At 33.1% G+C, this 23,166-nt stretch overlaps 2 protein-coding genes and 1 long non-coding RNA gene across 3 annotated transcripts; 2 read left to right on the top strand and 1 right to left on the bottom strand.

Annotated features, from left to right (window-relative positions):
• Nucleotides 1–1,562: 1,562 nt before the first annotated feature.
• LOC130656721 (claspin-like) lies at nucleotides 1,563–15,640 on the top strand. Its single transcript, XM_057459637.1, has 18 exons — nucleotides 1,563–1,617; nucleotides 2,665–3,664; nucleotides 4,005–4,059; nucleotides 4,260–4,362; nucleotides 4,900–5,074; nucleotides 5,225–5,306; nucleotides 6,040–6,231; nucleotides 6,390–6,757; nucleotides 6,971–7,006; nucleotides 7,221–7,342; nucleotides 8,667–8,830; nucleotides 9,222–9,579; nucleotides 10,730–10,906; nucleotides 10,990–11,236; nucleotides 11,425–11,509; nucleotides 11,866–11,933; nucleotides 14,586–14,726; nucleotides 14,916–15,640. Exons 2-18 carry the CDS (start codon nucleotides 2,747–2,749, stop codon nucleotides 15,015–15,017), a joined length of 3,393 nt encoding a protein of 1,130 aa, XP_057315620.1. The 5' UTR covers nucleotides 1,563–1,617; nucleotides 2,665–2,746; the 3' UTR covers nucleotides 15,018–15,640.
• On the bottom strand, nucleotides 12,716–14,237 carry LOC130656722 (uncharacterized). The gene is made up of 3 exons (XR_008984988.1): nucleotides 13,928–14,237; nucleotides 13,744–13,802; nucleotides 12,716–13,570 (listed from the first exon to the last, which is right to left on the bottom strand). It is a non-coding gene; the product is annotated as an uncharacterized LOC130656722 (long non-coding RNA).
• Nucleotides 15,641–17,394: 1,754 nt separating the features above from the next.
• Nucleotides 17,395–23,045, top strand: LOC130657732 (3-ketodihydrosphingosine reductase-like). Its single transcript, XM_057460742.1, has 2 exons — nucleotides 17,395–17,467; nucleotides 21,374–23,045. The coding sequence occupies exon 2, from the start codon at nucleotides 21,386–21,388 to the stop codon at nucleotides 22,463–22,465; it is 1,080 nt and encodes a 359-aa protein (XP_057316725.1). The 5' UTR covers nucleotides 17,395–17,467; nucleotides 21,374–21,385; the 3' UTR covers nucleotides 22,466–23,045.
• Nucleotides 23,046–23,166: the final 121 nt, after the last annotated feature.

Genomic DNA, 23,166 nt, shown 5'->3' with positions numbered 1-23,166 from the left:
ATCAGCAACTTCTTAGCCATATATCAACAATTTCTCCGCATTATTGGCGTGTCATTAGCGACCTTACAAAACAAGGACGGAGCCAACTACAACGGAGAAAATATCTTTTCAATGCGCATCTGCAGATCAGGTCAAATCTCCAAAATGCAAATTTTAATCCTTTCTTGTTTTACTAAGTCTCTATTATAAGTCTCTAATATATAGAGACGGAAATTAAGTGTACAGAAGACTGCCTATTTACTACAATTACCAGCCAGAATTTTTTGCATAAGAGAAGCAATTACAGCAGCGAAGAAATAAAAACACCAAAATAGCAATTTTTTCTAAAACGAGACATACTTTTTTTAGCTTAAACGTTTCTTAACTTAAAAGGAGATTTTTAAAAATCTGACCCCTGCTTTCCTTTACGTCCTACTTTGAAACAAGTTGATTTTATGCGAAAAAGCTTGAAATAGTTGTCTATGAAGTTGTATATCTGTTTAAAAAATATTGAGCTGTTCTTAAGATGTTGGATTTAAAGAAGCACTAATGCATGAAATTATGAGTTTGATTCGATTGAATTTTATTATATGGCTCAATTTCACTACCCGAGCCGAAAGCGGTACAGAAACAAGATCCATGCATCTAACACGAAGCTCTTGTTTCTTACGTCATCCCTTTACCCACACAACTCCCTTCCCTACATCCCATACCTCGATTTCTCACACTCAATCAAAAAACAGGCGTTGTACTCAAGTTTCACTTTATCAAAGCCGTTTTCATTTTTAAAGGAAATTTGCGTGCATTTAACTTGGTATTTTTATGAAGTATTTTAAATTTAGTGTAAATTTAATTTCACTTATTTTGAAATTGTCCAATCTTTAAAGAAAAGATGCCACATGGGTTAAATTTCTGAATTTTGTTGAAAGTATATGTTGCAAATGCTGAGCGTTTAGCAGTCACGTTATCAACATGGTAATCTACTTCCGTAGTTTTACCCCGAACGCGCACAGGAATTTGACTGGATCTATATCTTATATTTCGTTAGAAAATATTTGGGAAAGTCACCATGACCCAGCTTTCAACAATTTCCAACTAGCTGAAAGGTAGGAACATAAAAATGCACACACCAACAATTGTGCATACGAGAGGTATTATTGTTAAATTTACGATAAATAAATCAACGCAACGGGTGACGGGTTTTCTAAATATTGTGATTACTTCACCTATACTGCACCTCGAAGCGACGTGCTGGGGACTTTCCCTTTAAGATAACATATCGTATTAAATAGGTCTTTGAAATAGTTGTGTGTAATTTTTGCAAAAAGAAAGGTGCTAAAAAGTGTAAAGTAGACTATTAAGATCATCTAAATTTTAATATAATTTTATTTTAAAATCTCATTGTTGGTAATAGAAACTTTCCGAATTTATTTTCGTAATTATTAAGAATGAACAGTTCACTTAACGCTGACTTTATACCTTGGTATATTTGACTTAGCAAATGGTAAAGCCATCACCGCTTTTGTTATTGTTTACGTTTTAAAGCTGCCATATTGACAATCAGAGGCGCGGGAAATTTTGTAAGAGCGGGAGCTGGTTCAAACCGTGTAGCTATGTAGCTATATACGCACAAACAAGGTATAATAAATCTACAGTGAGTTTTGTTATGATTGTGTATCTTTTTCTATCTGTTTTGCAACAGTTGCCAGCACAACAGTGGCGTCAAACCCAATCTGTTTTACATTTAGCATTAGCAAAAACTCACCTAAACCTACATGGTTTGAAGTTAGAAAACAAAATATTTTATGTACACAGCTAGCTAGCAGTTCGGGAGATGACACTAAAAGGGAAACAGTTTCCCATGTTTTATAGGGAAATGCCCATGTCATATAGGGAAATGGTTTCCCATATAGGAAACTGTTTCCTAAACTAATTTTTTTTGATTTTAATTTGGGTTTCCCTTTTGGGAAACCATCACCCATTCTCAGAACTATTTTACGGAATTGCGTAAAGAGGCTACAATAATTTTTTTTTCCTTCAGTTGAAAATTTGCGAGAAAATATTCCCCTTCCATTGGTTAAAAATTTGTAGTGCGCTTCTGAACCAGCTTGTGCGTAGATTTCTTTTTATTTGGTGGTTTCCCTAAACCATTGCTTTATTTCTGGCCTGTTTAGGGTAACGTAGTGTATATTCGTACGCACTTTTGCCCATTTTTGCGTATGTATATGTTCATCCGCTATTCGTACGTAAAGTGCTTTAGGGTTAGGGTTAGGGTTAGGATTCTTTTTCCTTTTTTCTACGTATGAATAGCGCTACGCACTATTAATACTCACTTTATGTCATATTAAAGTGCGTACGAATATACAGTTCCTTAGGGTAACAGTTTCCCAAATAGGAAACCGTTTCCCAGATGGATAGTGGTTTCCCTTTTTGACTCAACTCCTGAACTGGCTAGAGAGCTAGTTATAACACATCTTTAATTTTTTTTGGATGATTTAATTGCTGCTGAATTCTTTTCACACTTTTGTACAATGAACGTAATAATTTCGCAGAAATGTTAAGGTACCAAAAATAAAATATTTGATTTTGAATCAAGTCTTTTCATTACAAAAATGCATATAATCACACCACATTTTCATTTATTTTCATCAATGTTTTATAAAGATGTTTTGTTAATAATTGTAGACCTACAGGCGAAATATACAAGAGTATGGCTTGTGGATTCACATAAAAATTTAGGTATCAAGACAATATTTCTTATTACAAGATGACCTCTGAGACCCCTGGAGTTGACAATAGCATAGAAGTTATATTGACTGAAAGAACTACTTGCATTCAAGAAGACAGTAGTAAGAGTAATAATAAGAAATTTGCAGAGCAAGGTTTAGACAATAAAGATAAAGTTTCTGATCATACTGAATTCACAGAAGAATATGAGGTGAGAGAAAACAGAACTTGTGTTAATAAAAGTCAATTACAATCTCCTAATACAAGTCCTAAAAATATTACCTCTTCTTCAAAAAAGAAAAGAAAAGCTGTTATTGATAGTAGTGACAGTGAAAGTGATGCTGATTCTTGTAATGTAAATAATAATATAAAGAAAAACGATGTTCCTTATGAAAAGAAAGGTAACAGTGAGACAGAAGAGGGGTTAAGTACCAACAGAATCAAGAAAAACTTTTTTATTGATAGTAGTGACAGTGAAAGTGAGTCTGGTAACGTAAGTAATAATATAAAGAAAAGGGATGTTTCAGATGAAATTAAAAGTAAAAATAAGGCAGAAGAGAAGCTAACCACCAGCCGAATCAAGAAAAACTGCCTTATTGGCAGTAGTGACAGTGAAAGTGATGACGATATATCACATAAAAAAGAAGTTAAATCATTTATTGGAGAAAATAGACATGACAGTGGTGATGATGTTACAAGAATTTTGAAAAACAAATTAGGTGATAACGCTGACAATGAAAATGATAAATCGAAGTCTCCAAAAAATAAATTTAAGAAAAAGAGACCAATTCTAGATAGTAGTGATAACAACAGTGACAGTGATGAGGATGATTCTGTAAAGAAATCAACAGAAGAAAAAGATAAAAGAGATAGTTCTGGTGAAAGTGGGAGTGACTCTGGTTGTGATGACCATGTGACAACTGAGAGTGAAAAGAAGGAGAAAGAAAGACCTAAAAGAGTGAGTGTATTGTGTTACATGTATATTTTCTTTCTGTTAATGGGCAAAATCTGTGTAATCCTAACATTTAGAAAAAAAATGTTTCTGGCCTATATCCTTACGTTCAGAGACATTTTGGAGAGGTTGCTCTATATGTCTTGGACTTTATTTATTTAAGAATTACAAGTTAATAAGGTACTGATTTTATTACAACACTGTTTTCTACACCACAATTTTTGTAAAATCATAATTGACTTAATTTGATAACTCTATCATGGCATGTATAGTGTAAAGTGCAATATACCATTTTGATGGATGCACATGTAATATATTTATTACTATATAAACTTTTTTCGTTTAGTTCTCCAAAACAATGGCAATGCAGACAACGAGTGAGCAGCAGAGGTTAAAACGGGGTAAAAGATAATTTAGTTACTAATGTATATAAACATCAGCTGTGAAAATAGATTAGAGGAGTTAGGGAATATTTTTGGTTTACTTAGACTACATGTTAGTACAAATAGACATAATACTTTTATAAGCATTACCCATTTTTTAAAAAAAATTACCAAATCTTTTAGAGTATGTTATCATTTAACATTTATTTTATATTTAGAACAGACCATCAACCTCCCATGCCATACTCCAACCACAAAACCATTGACTGAGTTTTTAAAACGTGTTCCCCAATTGAAAAAAAACACACCAGATTGGAAAAGGTAAAAAATGTTTGCATTTTGCAGGGCTTTCACCGAGTCAGGAAAGTCAGGGAAAGTCAGGGAATTTTACCTGTGGTCAGGGAAAGTCAGGAAAAAAGACCCATACTGAGGGAAAGTCACAGAATTTTTTGTCTTTTAACTTGACTTAGACTGATAGAACTTTATTATGTTATTTATTAAGTCGAACTAGCATACTCTATGGATTAAAGCTCTTGTAAGTTATATTGCGACAAATACAGTTTAAACGGTTTTAGTTAATTTGTTTTTCTGTTTGACTGTAGAATTTCGTAAAAAGTCAGGAAATTTGACCTCAAAAATTCAGGGAAAGTCAGGAAATTTAATACCATATTTTCCGTGGAAACCCTGTTTTGGCCCATTGAAAAAACTATTTTTGTTAAGTGTAAATCCTGAAATTCTCCTTTACGTACTAACTGATAGCCTCCAACATGACAGAATTATTGTGCAAATTGGTGTTGGCAAATTGCTTTCAGGTTAATGTAAGTGTTTTTTGATCAAGTAGTACTGTTCTGTTTTTAGAAAGGAAAAGACAACATCCAAACAGTTGCCAAAGAGTGAGGAAAGAAAATCCAACTTTCAGAAGCTCTTTGAACATAAACCCAGACTTAGCTTACCTGGAAATGAAATTGAATTTAATATTGAAGGAACTGAAAAGTCACAACAAAGGTCCAAGGGACTTGATTCACTGATGAAGGTATGTAACAAAATTTTTTGAATGTTGTGATTTTTTGAATTTTATTAAACTTGAAAAACTGGTAAACTGAGGACATTTGGTTAAAAGTTTTGTTGACACCTCAAGTTGGGAAATAGGTTGCAATATTATCTTTTTTAATTGTTTTTTTAGAGATTTGCTAAACACACAAATGTAAAGAAACATAATAATAAAAAATCAGTCACTATTGAAGATCCTGACGTCACTAATTCAGGTAAATAATAAAGTTTTTCAAGATAATCAGCTACTGATAAGAAATATGACATGCACAAACTGGAATCTCACAACTTTGGGAAATTTGTGCACCTAAGGATGAGATACACAATTACTTAGTTATTTTTAAATTTTTAAAATGCATTTCGTCTACTTTCAGAAGTCACTAATATTGGTATTTTACATTCACCTGTCTTGATTTGAGTGCCCCCCTTTCTTTGAGAACAAAAAGGACGCTTGTTCGGATTAGCACGAAAAAGCAAAACAATTTTTACTATGACTATTACTAACAATGATGGAGATGAAAATAAAAATAATGGAATTTCATAAAAGATACATTATTACTTTTTTATTTCGTTCTTTTTTGTCTGTATTTCTATTTTTCATGCATAAAAATTATTATCTAAATTATATTTAAAAAATTTGATTTTCTAAAAAAAAGAATTATTATGTTGAATAAACCGCTCTTGCGAAATAAACGTCCTCTGTCAAGATGAAAATTTTAAACAAGCACCCAAGGTGCTTAATCTGTCATTCAAGGTATGTTCCAATTTCTGTCATTATTTGCAAAGTCAACTATTAAAAAACAATATATATGACCAAAAGTTTAGATAACGCACCTTTTCTAAAATAACCTGAATTTTTTTGAATATTGCTGTGATTTTTATGCTAATAAATTTATGAACAGCACACCAAACTGAATAATATAACATTTTTTTTGCATGTCTTGAAAGGTGGGAGTCGTGCAATTATTCTGGAGAAGTTGAAGAGTGAAATGAGAAAGAAAAGACAGGAAAACCACCTTGAGATGGAGCGACAAGTGAAATTCTATGAAGAAGAAAGTTACATGGAAGATGCTGAAGATCAGTCAGACGAGGAAAATTCAGACGCTGACAGTAATAATGAGAATGGTGAAGAGAATAATGGTGTGTTTTGTATTTCTCATGGGATTATGATAGTTTTCAGCAATTAAATTGAGTATGAAAAGAGTTAAATTTTAAATACAAAATGAATAATAACAGTAAAATATAATATTTTAATACGTTTCGTAACTGAACACAAAGTTTTTTAAATTTGCACTTAGATTCTGAAGTTGAGCATGCAGAAGCAAATGATGATACTAATAAAGACCATGGAGAGAATAAGAAAGAAGACGAAAAAATGAAAAAAGATGATGCAAAACTTGCAAGGCCATTTAATAGAGACAATGACACATCACCTGTATTCGAGGTTCCACAGCTTTTACAAAATGAAAACAATGTAGAGAAGGACGAGAACCTTAATTGGGAAGACAGTTCCAGCACTATGTCAAGCATTTTGCATCCTGGCCAAGGTGATCCTACGGGAAGGAGAATAGAAAATAGTGACGGGAGGTTAACACCATTCAGTAAGCTTTTAAAAAGTGGTTTGTTAGATTCTGCATCAAAAAGTCATCAGGAGCAAAGTAATGAAGTAAGACTTTTACCTAGCTTTTAAAGATCAAAGATTGATTGATTTAATTGATTGATTTAATAGTGATATGGTTATAACAGGTTCATAGTTTTATTCAGTTTTTATAAGCATTGAACTGATGGTTCTAATGCATGGTGCGTTACCAAGACATATTTGCTTCCCCTGCTGTTCATGATCTGTGTCACCTGATAACATTGCTTTCTACCTTTTTAGATACCTAGCTTATCCTTGCCATGTGAAAATACACAGGTAAGTTTTTCTGGCTTGCTGTGTATTTTATGCTGAATTTCTTGACTTTTCAACTGTTATTTGTCATGTACCCATATGCAAATAAGTCAATCCTGTAGGGGTTTTAATTGTATTTTCTAATTTTCACATTTATCTAATAGTACCAATATGAATAACCTTAGATTGTCTATTAATTAAACCCTTTTTGTAAATAAGATCCCCTGCATTCTTTCAGGACTTGTTTATGGAAAGCAAAGAAGAAAAAGAAGACTATGAGGACGAACCTGATATTTCCCAACACTTCCATCTTGCGTTAGATGAAGATACACAGTTTGGTCAAGTACTTGATTCCCAAGGGTAGGTGCTCTCATTTTGTTGTAAGAATTGCTTGTGAATAATGTAGGGCTATAATAACATTGCTAAGGAAGCATGAAGACTGGCTCTTTGCAAAAAAACGAACTGTTCCTACAGTTTTCATGATAAATCTATGCAGTATAAAAATTTGTAATTAACAACACAGGCTTTTTGCATATGTAATGACATTTTTACTTACCTTGTTTTTTTATTTTAAATCTCTATCTTTTTGTTAGACTAGACCTCTAACTGGCTTTAAAAAATAATTAGCATGAAATATATTGTTCAAAATTAACCTATGTTTCTGACCTGAACAAAAATATCTTAATTTTTCAACCTTGAGTCATAAACTATGGTCTCTATTCAAACCTATTAAATAAAGAATTCCATTATGATAACATTGCAAATCGCGTAGATATACCCTATTTTGAGAGTCATTGATGGTGTTGGGTTACTTAACTTTAATTTCGGGATATTACTGATGTTTGCATAAATTATTGCATTATTCTTTATCATTTAACCTGAGAACTAAGTCTGGGATGTATTTGGACATTCGCATGACATTGAATTGGTTTAAAAGCCAGTGATCAAAACCACATAAAAACGGTATAAAATCATAAAAGTTTTGTTTTCTAAAGTTGGCATTGTTGGTAAAAATATGTCAAGCAAAAAATTGTTTTGAATTAAAATACAAATTATTTCGAAATCATGTAAAATTCTGAAATAGTTCAAAAATGTCATTCACTCCTAAGTTGATTTGTGATGCAATTTTAAACTGAAGAAATGATGTTATGTTGCATAGCCAATTCCCACCAATTCCTCGTATTTCTATTGGCACGATTCCTTTAAAAGGTTATGCAAATAGGTAATAGAAATAGGATTTGCTTGTTAGTTTGCAATAACATTTTGGGAGTTTACCATTAATGCTTGAAGCTTGGGTTGCTGGCAAATATATTTTTTTTACTGTGGAAAGTTTATCATTTCTTGAACATGATAGTTTAGTAGGCAACGTTTCGGAAGATCCTTCTCCCATCATAATATGAATACTGAACAGGCAAACCGAAATAATATCTTCAATAATATTTTTTTTTTGTTTCAAAATTAGTTACAAAATTTATCATCACAAAATACGTGTAGGAATTGTATTGTGTGGTTGCATGTCCACGCCATATAACCTTTAACTATACGGCTTATAACTTCATATTTTCATTTACACTAAAAATTTTAAGTGTTAAAATAAGCAGAACTTGTTAAGCACCCTCCTGTATTCTGTTAAACCTAAAAAGTTTTAATTTATCATTTTTGATTTTGAAAACCCTCTCTTTAGTTTTATACACGATAATAAATCCAAGAAGAAACCACAGAAAAAACTTTTTGATGACGGTGAACTAAAAATGGACAGCCAATTTTCAATGACGCAGGTGTTAGGGTTTTGTTCTGGTCAGTTTACTGCGAAGGAGGATGAGAAGATGGAAAGTGACGACAAAAAGGGTAACTGAAGTGACTGATTTTTAAAAAAAATTCATCCTGTGTATTAAAATATGAAAAAGAGACTACGACTTGTTTTAATTTTTGCTATGATTTTTAGTGGTTAGTTTGTAAAAACATATTAGGAGAAAACATTGCAGGAGAATTGTTATTTAAGAATCCACAATCTACAATTTTCATGAGATTAATTTTTACAAAAGTTTTAAAGACTTCCCTCGCATTGTTCTCCTTGATTGAAATGATTTAGGCTGTTTTTATTGATTTATTAAAAAAAGATAAAAAAAAGATTTTTATTGTTGGCTTGAATCTTTTGATATTAGCATTGTCTATATTGTAACCATATACAAATCACTAGCTTTACCTTCTATAATGTCTTATTTTATTTTGTGTGTAGATGTTTTGGAAGGCGAAGAGACAAAATTTTATGATCAGGAGCAAGACGAGAAGGAAAGTAGAAACGATGAAAAAAGGTCTATAGAAGATATCTTCCCCAGGCTATTAGAGAATAGTGTTGCTACTGGTAATAAAAATGACAACGAAGATGACACTGGTAGTGAAAAAGGTGACGAAGAAGATGCAGTTGAGGAGGGTGATGATGTCGAAGACAATGTGGAGGAGAGTGGTAATGAAAGTGAAGACGCAGATGACGAAGAGGAAGAGGGGGTTGAGAATCGGACTGAAGAAAATAAAGACGAGGAACAAAATGATAATGAGGAATTTGAGTGTGAAGAAGTTGACGACGCTGTGAAAAAGTAAATATATGTTTTTATGGCTTATTTATCACAACTTTCAACCTTATATAAATCAGTTTCCTTTTCTCAAAAACCTAAAATCGTAAATGAGAAAAGAAAAATGATTGAATTTCATATAAATATATTACCATAACATTCTCAAAAATTGTTAAAACTATAAATTTAAAGGAACAACATAAGAAGTAAAAAAAAGAAGAACTTAAGAGTAAACAAAATAGGAAACAGTGGGTTTTCATGGAATTGTGATGCAAAAAACAGTTTAAAAGATTTTACATAAAAAGTGGTAGGAATAATTAGAATTTACTTTAAGATATAAAATTGAAGCCAAAAAGCAAAAACATGAGTGGTGAAGAAGGAGGTGATGGACAAACGAGGCAAGCAAACATAATTTACAAAGGTTTAAGGGCAACATTATGTATGTGAAGAACAATTCAACAAGTCAACGACTGCACTGAACGAAATAAACTTTTACATTTTATGTAACTGAAATCATACCTTTCTCATTCGGCTGTGCATCTCTCCATGTGTGATCAGTGTGCTAATCAATTACATGGGGTTTCCTTCTTGACGGTTTTTTTTTTAATTTTTGGCTTAATAATTTTTTTCTCATCTTTGAATTTTGCGTAGCTGGTTACGAGAAATTGATTAATTTGAAATTATACATATTCTGCGGGTATTAAGTATAAGGGTTATTGTTATTATGCATTATTCCCGAATCTGTCACAATCCCTGTAACATAGCTGAATTAGCTTTCATTTAAATTTTCAACTCATTTGAACTTAATAAGGTCCCTTTTAATTTTCATATGTGAGGTTTGTACTTTCAAACAATGATCAAATTAAATATATAATTCGTTGTAGCAGGTTATTTTGTTTGCAGGATGTTTTTAAAGATTTTATCCATTGTAGAGCAATCGTTTTATTCGGTGCATCAAAGTAAAGAAAATCTGATTCGATGTCTATTAATATTTGTAAAATAGCCGCTTTGGATGTCCGGGGAACGTACGCTAAGAATTCCGGAACGGCATAAAAACAGATGAAGTTTTCAAATGATGACCTTTAATTTCGTTTTGAATATCTGCTTAGTATAAAAATTTAAGTCACAATGTGTGCTATTTTTTATTTTTGCATATTCAATCTTTGTCCTATAGGGGTAAAACCTGGCAGAAGAAGTTGTTTTACGAAGAAGAAGCAGAACTTTCTGGAAGTGATATAGGATCGGAAGACGAAGAACTCGGCAGTGAATATGACGAGTATGAGGTTGACAGTGACGCAGAAAATATTCCGACAACGGAGAAATTAAAGAAACAGGTCCATCGTATTCATCAGTAAGTCGTGAATTTTTACTGGTTGGTTTTTAAGGTTTAATGTAAGATTTTCCGTAGCGTAATCAACATGTTTGTCTTTTCAGACGGAAAATGATGGACCAAGACAAGAGAGAGGTTCGCTTACTTCAAGAGCTTTATTTCGAAGACGGTGATTTGGGAGAGGGAAATAGAAGAAAAAGAAATTTCCGTTGGCGTAATAGTGATGTTGGTTTTGGAAAGGATGGTGAGCACAAGCTCTCCGATGAAGAAAATGAAGAACCCCTGACGGAGATTGACATTAAGCAGAGAATGGAGAGAATTGAAAGAGAAAACTTCATTCAGCAACAGGAGGTAATTGCTTTTGTTTTTAATTTAAAATCGCCCGAAAATCTGATTTTTCTCGATTTTCAGGTAAATCCGAAAAAATTGGCAATCGGATTAATAACAGGTCTAAAAATGGTTCTAACCCAACAAAAACGCCTTCACTTTTACATTGAACAGACATTCAACTTTCTGTATTTCAGCATTCTATATTTTAGCATTCGCAGAAAGTGGAAGTTCTGGATGAATGTAGTCAAATGATTTTGGAGAAAATCATCTCCGAGGACAAACCTAGCACACCTAGTAAGTTTGTTTCAGTAGCATTCATTTGTTTATTTGTTTTTCGTTTGGCCATGCTTGAAAGTTAAATGTTTCTCTTTATTGTCGAAAAATTTGCGTGAATGAAATTTTGCGGCTTTGCGTTTTTTTTGAAATCGCAAAAGTACATCCCGAAAAATATACAGCGTAGTTTTTTTAATTTGAAGACTGATGATAGATTTTTGGTTTAAATTGTTTGTTAGCAGCATCGATAATGGTATTTGGGATTGTTTCATGTCCTGTTCATGGTGGTCGTAACAACATCTCTTTAATGCCACCAAGTTTATGCTATAAACGAACATTTGTGAAATTTTGTGTAATGTCAGTGTTTCTTTCTCTAGGTTTTGTTGAACCACGCAAAAAAAATCGCTCCCTGTCGAACACAAAGCCACAAGGAATAAAACGATCGGTAAGAAAGTCTATTAATACAATGAATAATAAACTCTGCTGACTTGTAACAGGATTGCAACACCCCATTCAAAACTACTTAAATCTTCTTATTTTTTTAAAAAGTTCTCCTCAAAAAGCAATTTAGCGTTTTAAACCTTTCTTTCTCACCTATACCGTAAATAAAGGCAGGTTAAAAACACTACCTCAATTCACGAATTGTTTTTAAATCTTCTATATTCTTTTTTCTTTTCACGCACTCAGCTTTATCAATCTTGGATTTACGCCGACTAACACAGAAAATTTTGTGATTAACTTAAATCTTTAATTTCATAATTAAGTTGATTGAAACCGTTTCAATCAACTTAATTATGAAATTAAACAATGTTGGTGAACAAACATTTTTTGTTCACCAACATTTTTTTCCAACAGCCGATATGTTAATGCGGTTTTCTATAGCCTCCAACATGTTACTCAAGAAGACTAAAAATCCAAGAATATTGGCCAACATTGCTTGGAAATTTACAAGTTGACGCGGTTTTCTATGGCCACTAAAATCTTTGCCGATATTTCATCCAAAATTATGAAATTCGAACACCTTTTCGAAGGTCTTTTAAGAATGTTATTCATTTAATTGGTGATATCAATAACAAAAAAATCGAAATAACTGCCAGCAAATAAGGAACAAGCAAAAAAAAATCCCGCTGGGGTAATTTAAATCAATCGTCCTTTACGAAGATCTTACTATTCGGCCATTGCCGATCCAAAATACGCCAAAAAAAGATGTAAATGGGGAATAAGCTCTTTGCGTAATTTCATATTACTTTCTTGAAACGAAGTAAAAATGAATAGTTTATTTTATTCCAGTAGTCATTTACAAAATTACTGTTATATATACAATCTTGTATATCTTCACCTTTGTATTTTTTGATGAAGGTGACATTCATAATTTTTTGCACCACGTTCTCCACATGCCTGACAAACAAAAACATGTTATTTATTAACCAAGTCTATCCATTTGTAGGTGTGTGTCAAAAAAGACTCCCCATCAATTGAATCCAATCCTTGAACCTTTAAATTATTTAAAAGTTGTAGAGCTGATAAGGCTACACTGTTCATCTTTGTGTTGCTTTGCAGTATTTTTCGGTACTTCTTGATCAACGAAAACACAATGTACCCTGATACATAAGTAAGCACTTCTTGCTCACTTTCCGATATTTTCGGACTGTTTTGTTCAACCTTAGATAAAGTCTTACATTGCATAATCTCGTTTTCGTATTTCAATATATTAAATACACACTGCATCAAAAATAATGATTCAGCGTGGAGACTTCTGGGTTAGACACATATTCATATACTTGCTTCCATGCCTCTTTAATTTCGTAAGAAGTGGAAATAGCATGTACTTTAGACCACAAAACTTCCTGGCCAGAGCATTTATTACATTGAAAACTTGTGTAATCAACATATCACTGAATGTACAAAAATGGCTAACATCAGTCTTTGACTAGTCGCTTAATTTTTTAACTTTGTTCCAAGGGGTTTCGATTTTCCCTCCACATATGATCATGTTGTTTACTGGATCTTCCGAAGCGCTTTTAAGGGCTGATATAAGCAATTATTTTGCATTTAATGAGTCTCGCTTTATTGTCAAGGAACCTAAAGAAAGATGAGTTTTAGTTATGCAGCTAATAAATTGCACACAAGAATAGATTTTATGATTCACACAATGAAACATAGAGAACAGAAAAAACAAACAGAGAAAATTGGATGATTTGAAACTTAAAATAAAGTATACTAAAAGACAAAAAAGTTGAAGTTGCCCAACTCACCAGCTTTGTTTTATTTTATCAAAATTTTTCTACCTCACTGATAATTTTGATGTTCTTCCCTAAACATAAAAAGTTTAAGGAAGTTTTCTTAAAAAAAATAATATTAGGAAGTTTCTTAGCTTGTTAGGTAGCAAGCACAAAGTGAAAGTGTTTTCCTTAATTTAGGGTAATAAAAATAACATACCACAAATTGACACATGTTTGGCGTAAACCATATCCTTTTTATACATTCGCCCACATTTTTCATATACTAAAACCTTCATCTGTCCAGCATCATCATCCACCACAAGCAGGATGTCTGTCATCCACGAAAGTTATTTTTGGAACACCCAATAACGTTGGTGCGTCTTCGAGCAAAATATCATCTATATCATCAAACCCAATTTCAAAATTGTCATATTCGTTAAAATGTTGTGATTCAGTAAGATTAACTTCTAAATCTTCGTCGATATCGAAATCTATGTCAAAATCAAACTCTCCGACTTGTTTTTCAGTGGAACCATTTTGAAATAAAAAATTTTTTGGCCTGGTTATCATTACGTAATGTTATAACTTATTAGCATATCGATTGTTTTCTCGACCAATGAAATTTAAATTGTTCATAACAAACTGACATGCGGCAGAATTTAAAAGGACAGCGTGAATAGATTTGCAACTGATCGCATCACGATGATTTTATTAAAAACAAAAGAGTTCAATCTCCTTCTTTTTTTCTATACCTCCATGCTTCATGTGAAAAAATATAATATAGCGAACATCGTGGACATGCTGAACCGGTTTTCAGCCGTCTTATTTTTCGTGTAAGTAATCTACTCTTTCATCTATCTAACTATTTATAATAGGGGTCTTTCATCGGCAGTCACAAGGCTTCACAAGAAGTTATTCTAAATACTGGCGCCATTATCAACACCAAACCTGGTAAATCATTTGTTTTCCAGACAGCCGAAGCCTTGAAAACACAATCGAAGAGTCGCAAGAATAAGGTGTGGTCGACTGTTCTGTTTCAAACTTTTTTTTTTTATTGTTTTGTCTAAGTTTTGTTAAAGTTATGCGTGTGCATACCTAGAAATTAAAGAATCGCGTACAATTCTTCATCGCATTCTTTTCGTGTGGTGTAAATCTTAAAAACATGTTTTTATTATTATGGCATCAATATTCTTACGTTCGTTTAGGTTGCGGACGACGAATCTTTCGTGGAGCCGCCTCGCAAAATAACCAAACTATCGCAACACGAACTACCGAAACGTTCGAAGAGTATTTTCAAACTAATGTAAAGAGTGTATTCCGGTAGCATTCGTATCTACCAGGCCTATGGTTTGTTTTGCACAAAGTGCGTGTGGCTACAAATTGAGAAATTCCGTCATTGCAAAGTCATTCGCGTCAGAGAACAAAAATGTGGACACTATAAATTCTCACAGAATGCGTCAACGCAAATGTATATATGCAGTTTTGTTATAAATTATTTTTACTTTATACGATATGTGTTTAATAGCTGCAACAATGGGTGCTAAATTACGTGTTAGAATTATGTATGTTACCTCACCCTATTGTTCTTTCTTGCCTTACTTTAACATTGGCAACAATATATGCTTAAATCTCTTCTACTGTATGGTTTTCTAAATTTCTAAGAACTTTGTGCATAAGCAGTAAATAAAAACAACAAAGTCAATCGCGACGTACGCTTGTTCAGAGAAACGTATGTAGACCAAGCGGTCCCCTAAAAAGTTGATCTACATGTGGTCTTATATTTCTCATTTAGCCCAGAACCCATGGATCACAGTCGTTTTTGTGATATGATTGAGCTAACTTTTTTGTGGGTTTTGTGTAAAAAATTATGATATTTGCGATATAAGCAAATAAAATTGTAGAATGTATAATGTTTTTATAAATACATAAAATTAAAAAGGTCAAACATGTTTTTTGTGTGACAGGTTGTCAACCTCGTCCCCAGGACCTGTTAGGCTTTTTATATTTGGGTGGACGTCCAAATATAAAAGCCTAACGGGTCCTGGGGACGAGGTTGGCAGGTTGTGACTTTGAACAGTCGTGAACCAAACGCTCGTTTTTAGAGTGTCCCTTGTACCTTGATGTAGACTTTCGAAGAAAGTCTTCAGGATTAGCAGTCGTTTTAACGCGGTGTATCCTACCAGTTGTGGCTCATCTGGTATCTGGAATAGATATTAATCAAGGCTGTTATTAAAGAGGTCCAGTGTGCAACCAGACATATTACGAATGGATTAGGAAGAATAAAGCGCTTTATTCCATTGATTGGTAAACTGAACTCTGCCACCCTACTGTATGGACCACACGGAAGTTTTGCTTTCTGCCCATGCTTAGGATGATGATAGCTTTGGATTTTCAGATTGACATTTGGTACCAACTGTTCCATGATTTTCCAAATATAAATTATTCGATACCTTTCCCTTCTACGCTCCAATGAATACAGTTTCAGTTCCTTCAATGATTTCCAACAGTTGTGATTGGTCAAGTTTCGGATTTTACGTATATAGGACCATTGCAATGCCTCTACCATCTGTATCTCTCCAACTTTATATGGACTCTATAGGACCAGAGATTTCCATATGGTCATAAGGTGATCCTTCGTTCTGGTGTAAAAGGTTCTTAAAATGCAAGACATCATGTTTATACTGTCATTTACTACTTTCAATATGTGGGAATGAAAGGAGCAGCTGGTGGATGATATGACACCAACATCTTTCAGTTTTTGGGGTGTCGTTTGTGCCATAACGCATGACCTCAAACTTTAGATCATTAAATTTCATGTTTGCATCTTCTGCCAATTCATAAATTTTCTGTAGATCACTTTGCAACTTGAGAGAGTCGATGCTCTTGGTAACCCCTGTATCATCAGCAAATAACCGTACAATACTTTCACTGACATTTGAGTCTATATCTCCGAGGAGGATGTTGAAGATAAGTGGTCCAAGCACACTACCTTGGGGTACGCTTGAAATAACAGCAACAGGATGTGATTCCATTCCATTGACAATGACTGATTGGGTGCGGTTTGTCAGGAAAGCTTCAACAAAGTTAAATAATTTTCCTTTAATTCTAAGTTTCTCAAGTTTTCTTAAGACAATGGTAAAATCCACTTTGTCGAAGGCTTTCGCAAAGTCAAGGTATACAATTTCACAACTTAGTTTTCCATCAACAAAGTGTATCACATTCAAAGTGGTCTAAGAGTTGGCTAAAAACATGATTGACCAGAACGAAAACCATGTTGATTTTCGTTTAGTTGCTTGTTTTCTTCAAGGTAGCAGCAAGTGAATGATTTCGGACTACATTTTTCGAAAATTTGAATAATATGAGTTGTTAAGGCTATTGGGCGGTAATTGGATGCATCAGATTTCTTTTACCCCATTGTTGAGATGAAGTGTAAGTTCTAAACCAACGCGAAGAAATTTTTTAAAAAAAACATTGTTGGGTTGGTAATTTTCCATTACCAATGAATAAAAAAGCATAGTCAGAGAACGGAAGACATGTGGATGATATGAGGAAAGAAAGACGTTCAGCATTGCGAGGTTCGGGAAACCTTGTCCCCAGGTCTCCTTTTTCCCCGATAACGGAAAAGAAGACGAGGGAAAAGACTTCTCTTCACAGGTTCAGAAGTCAGAAAAAAATCGGTGGAAAATCGGGGACGTCATAGGGTCATTTTTAAAAAAGGTTTCCCGCGAACAGCGTGATTGGTTTCAATTTCGAGAGGGTATTTGATTTATAGATTTTTATCACCCTTTTTACAATTTAAACAAGGAAGTTGAAGACATCTCTTATCTAACTAAGAGGTGTCTTCAGATGTATTAGCTAGCTAAGAGGTGTCTTACATTTTTTATTGGCCTGCACACTAGCTAGCTAGCTAGCTACATACAGTTTACAATCTGTTACTCAATTTTGTACTGTTGCAAATGTTTACAAAGTTATGTACACGTGTGCATCCCTGACATCCCGCCAGGCAAAAAAAGAACAACCACCTAGGCGAAATTGGCTATTTGCGTTAATTTAGAGATTTATAGGAATACAAAAATTACAAATACACTGGAACTGTTTTCTTTCTCAACTGTATATTATCTTTTCTTTTCAAGAACAGACTTTACCATCCAATTTTCGCATCTTGCAGTTTATATTTCTTGGTTGTGCATATGCGTGTGCTCGTCAATTATTCTAAATGCAAAATTAAAACATTACCGTCACTCTACAAATTATATATAAGCTAAAAAGCCATTATGTAGCTGACTAGCTACAATCTTGGTCCAACTATGCTTAGAGAGGCGCATAATCACCCTGTTGGCAATTTTTTTAGGTGCCTATTTTATTGTAATTGAAAGATATATAGCTATACATGAGAACACATTATCCTGAATTTTTTTTGGAAAACTGACAACCAGAACATGTCTCCAATGTTTCATAGAAATAACAAACTCACCCCCTAATTTCTCTTCACCTACAGAACCGCCATTGCATTTCATTGCACGAATCATGTGATAATAAACGCAAGGTAAAATCAATCACATGTGTGCTGGATTTATGCCATTGCAGAAAAAAATAATAAATATAGGAGAGTATCTGTAGCTGTGTTTCCATCGTAAAGCTTTTATAAATGTATCAACAAAGTTCCGAACATAAATCAGATAAATCAATCGAAGTATCTGTGTTATTCTTTATTATTATTTAAACGTTTTAACTTACTGAAATCAGACTTCTTTGCAATACCAACTTCTTGTTGTTTTTTCTGAAGACAGCTACGTCTCGCCAGCTGTCTTACTTTTTGATTATTTTTCGTTGTTTAAACGGTTAGTCTTTTCCTTATGCGACGTATTCAGTGGGAATTCTATACCTGTAGACCGGTATGGGCACCCAAATTCAGATGCCCAAAAATGGAATTTCAGATCAATTTTCAAAATGATATTTCTCTCAAAATGATGTTTTATTGCTTCTGTTATGATACTATGTATGGTTACTTATTAGATGGGAATAAGAGACCAACAAGATCGTTAAATATGGCGGCTGAAAAACAAAAATAAATTAAAGATATCAAAGTACCATTATTTCTATTCTTTAAAGTTTTATATCCTCAAATTTTCAGGAAAGTCATAACCCTGTCTGAACTTTGAAATAAATAAAAAAATGTATATCTTAATTTTTTTTCAATATAAGGTTGATTATGCGCCTTTAAGACAAGGCGGCTGATTTTAAAGTTTGTTGGTATGACACAAAATTGTATAGGCTATTTCTATATATTGAATTCACATATTTTTAACTTGTCAATGTTCACTTGTCAATATTCAGACTGCACTTAGGACTTATGATCTTGGGTTATTTGGTCCTTAAACTGTGCTTATTTTCTGTAAGGTCAGTATTGTAATTTCCCACAAATGATGGGGCCTTCGTTGTGCACAAGGGCTAAGCTGAGTTACCTGAAAACAGCACAAAGTTATGGGGGAATATATTTGAAGTATTTCGCTGCATTAAATTTACGTCAAGCATAACCTACCTTGTTTTTTGCATGTATTTTTCCCATGGTGGTCTATTGAACAACAAGGAGAAAACATTTAATAAATTATAACGAAGGAGGGTGTTACAACAAGCGATTCTGCCGCGTTGCCTATATTATATATTTTACTTTTTTATATATATACGGTAGATTATTTTAGTGAGTCTTACATTATTACATTTTAGCTAGTGTATAGCTAGAAATCATATAATAATTATAACAGAGGAGGGTGTTATGGCAGTAATATTCTGTCTTGTTTTTCGCTTATAACTTATTTAGCAGAAGATACACAAAAAATTAGACATAATTTATTACATCTTTTTTTAAAACATTAGTAATGGCGTTGGAAATTGCTGAGTGACGACGTGAAATTTGGAGGCTGAATAGGCATTCATTGGTTAATTTCTTTACTATAAAACAAGAATGATTATTATTCCCATGGTTTGTGGTGTGTGTTGCTGTTTTTAAGAAAGTATGATCACCAGAATATTGAAAGCAATCTTTTTACAATCGTCAAATTTAAAAGTTATTTTAAAAGCTAATATAGTCGTCTTTTTTGAGAAAAATAAATATAAAGTAGAAAATATAAAAAATAACAGAATATTTGTTTTAAGTAATAATTTTCATGATCCATTGATAGTTGAGTTGTCATCATTAGCTGCCGTTTATATTTCCGTGTAATTTACAAATTAATAATTGCTAGTTCTGCATGATACAAGTTTAATTAATGACTGCACTTACAACTTTCATGTATGTTGAACATTGCTGGAACTTGTACCACATTTGTTGCCTACATCAAAACAGCAATCCCTGTGTTGTGGAATGGGGCAGAGGAATTTGTTACTTTGATTTTACAAATTGACGCTTCTTATACATTAAAAAATGACGAAAAAACTGCTTTTGTCAAAAGATGGCTTAAAATGAGTCCTAAAGCATTAGTTGACATTTCGAGCTTATTACTGCCCCCCTTGCCTAAGTTTATTGTGTTTGATACCAGATGTATTGCTAACCTAATTCCATCTAGGTGGTGGGAAACTTACATGTAACTTTCCTCTGTTTTTTAAACTTCAGTTTCTACCCTCAACCAAAAAAAAAAAGAAACTTAAATTCCTAGCAAATTTGTCCTGTTTTTTTAAATTGTGAAGAGTTTCTTTTGGGCAATTGTTAAATCTAAGACTGGTTTCAAATTAGAAACTGAAGAAGATAACCTCTTTGCAGCTTTAATCTGGGAGCACTGTAGGTCACTTTCCATTGATCCTTTGTTAGGCTTTGTTCTTACCTGGCACTAAAGAACACTAAAGGGCGATAGAAATTGAGCACTAAAGAGCACTGGAAAATGAGCGTCTCTTTCAAAGTGATTTACACTATAACAGAAAAATACTTAATATAAGATCTCTTTTGAGCATGGAACGTAGAAGAAGAAGGTTGCTTTTGCTGTTGCTTTTGCTATGTTTACAAAAATTGAAACAGAATTTAAAGGAAAAAAGATTTTGGATATGTCCGATATTCAGGCTAGGAAAAAGGGGAATAAGGTGCCAGAAAGTTTCTAACACATTCTGCTAGCTGTTCATTCTCTGCTATGCCTGAAGGTTGGTTTACATTTCTATTTCTCCAACAACATTTTCCTCTGTTGTAAAACACACACAGAATAGATTCACAGTTCGCACTCTATTTCGTCATTTGGAAATCATGTTCTGTACAAAATACTTCTGCACGAATATCGGCATCTTTGATCTCAAAGGAAAACAATGAAACGAGCACTAGAATCTTAGTGTAGTTATCAAAAATAACTTATAACAGCACTAACCCTTAGTTCTCGTTAGTGCTCGAAAAACAGCACTAATGAGCAACAATATGAAAAAAAACAGGAGATATCACTCGTTAGAGCTCTTTAGTGCCAGGTGAGCACCAAGCTTTAATGGTATCTTGTTGCAACAACAGCTGGCGATAGAAATAAATGATTAATGAAAAAATAGGATACACAGTTTTAACATTTTCTTTGTAGAATGATTCACAAATTATGGCATTTTTATTCACAAATTCCAAATTCCAACCTGCTTCATCCCAACTCTGCAAGTGTTTGCTTTAATTTTATAATATTATGTAGATATTTTCATTTAGTTATTTTAACAGATGAATCAATTAACAACATCGCGTTTATTGCTTCATGCAACAATACCAATTTCAGCTGCTGCTTATTTGTTATGGAGTCAAGTTTCATATGGACAAATGTTTGTATCTCTTTTCATCATTTTGGTGATGGATTTAATTTATCTCTCATCAGTTATTATTTCCAATTTAAAACCTAAACCTTCAACTATGTTGTTTGATGGTAAGAATGTTTTAATCACTGGTGGAAGTAGTGGCATTGGATTTGCATTAGCTAAGAAGTTGCTTTCATCTGGATGTAGCAATATTATTCTGCTGGCAAGAAATGAAGATCGCTTAAAATCTTGTGTTAAAGAACTCGATGCACTAAAGTCTGACAGTCAACGTGTCTCATATTTGTCAATGGATTTGTGCAAAGAAACTGAGATTGACAATCAGATTAAAAAGTTAATTGACAACATTGGTACTATTGATGTTTTGATCAACTGTGCGGGTTTTTCTGTTCCTGGACAATTTCAACATCTTGAGAAAAAGACATTCAAAGAAATGATTGATACAAATTATTTAGGATCTGTGTACCTGACTCATGCTATTATTCCCCATATGATTAAGCAGAAGTTTGGCCATGTTGTGTTTCTATCTTCTGTTGGTGGCCAACTTGGTGTGACAGGCTTTACAGCCTATTCTCCATCAAAATATGCAGTTAGAGGGTTTGCAGAAGTGTTGCAATCTGAGTTGCGACCTTATGGTATTGGTGTAAGTTTAGTGTTTCCACCAGACACGAAAACACCAGGATTTGAGACAGAAAACAAGAAAAAACCAAATGCCACTCGCCTAATATCTGAGCAAGCTGGTTTATGGGAATGTGAAGTTGTTGCTAAAATCATAAAATCTGGTGTTGAAAACCGTCAATTTATGATTGGATTTGGTACTGATGGGTATTTTGTCAATGCATTAACCTGTGGAGGGGCACCTCCAGGTTCTGTGTTGGAGTTTTGGAGTCAATGTTTGTTGATGCCCTTTCTTCGTGTGTACATTTTATTTTTGCAAAATCACTTTGCAAATATTATAAGCAATGAACATAAAAGGAGCCAGCAGGACTAATAAATCATTTTTATTATTAATTTTCATTTGCACACTTTGATTTTGTGGCAGATGTCCTATACTTGTAAGAACTTTATATTTTTGAATCTCAAACTGATTTTTTCTTCTAGGCAGTTGTTAAGCCCAGTCTTGTTTATTGTTTTATGTGTAGTGACTACAATGTCACTTATTATGAGAAAACTAAACACTAAGTTCGTATGTGTGAGCTTTTAGATATTTCTTTTATTACAGGAAAAACAAATTAAGATTAGTCCCCAGACCACTGCAGTTTTTAATCATTTTATTGATCACAAGTATTTTTTTGTTTAATGAGTTTAAACTTACAATTATGGTCCTATTCTTAATAATATGGTGAAATCAATACCTTTAGAATTATTTTAATTATTTTATTGTTACATAATTTAATATTTCCAAATATAAACAATCATTATTATAATAATTTAGTGTGATCATACCAACCGGGTGTTGTAAAAGCTTACTACATACATAAATATGCCCAAATAAATTTTTCAGCTTTTTCTTTTCCCCTACTTCACAATAATGCTGTACACTCTGAAATTCATCTGTGCAGTTATCCTATGTATCACAGAAATAACATTTGCATTTACAACCTTTTTTATTTTTAAATTTCGTCCCCAAAGATCATTAATTTTTATACCTATTGTCACCATTATAAGACTAGCCTGGTCCAAAAATATTTT

Source organism: Hydractinia symbiolongicarpus, chromosome 9 (assembly GCF_029227915.1).
Source record: "Hydractinia symbiolongicarpus strain clone_291-10 chromosome 9, HSymV2.1, whole genome shotgun sequence".
Taxonomy (NCBI): Eukaryota; Metazoa; Cnidaria; class Hydrozoa; order Anthoathecata; family Hydractiniidae; genus Hydractinia; species Hydractinia symbiolongicarpus.
Note: the sequence above shows the minus strand (reverse complement) of the source record. Positions and strands in the feature narration are given on the sequence as shown.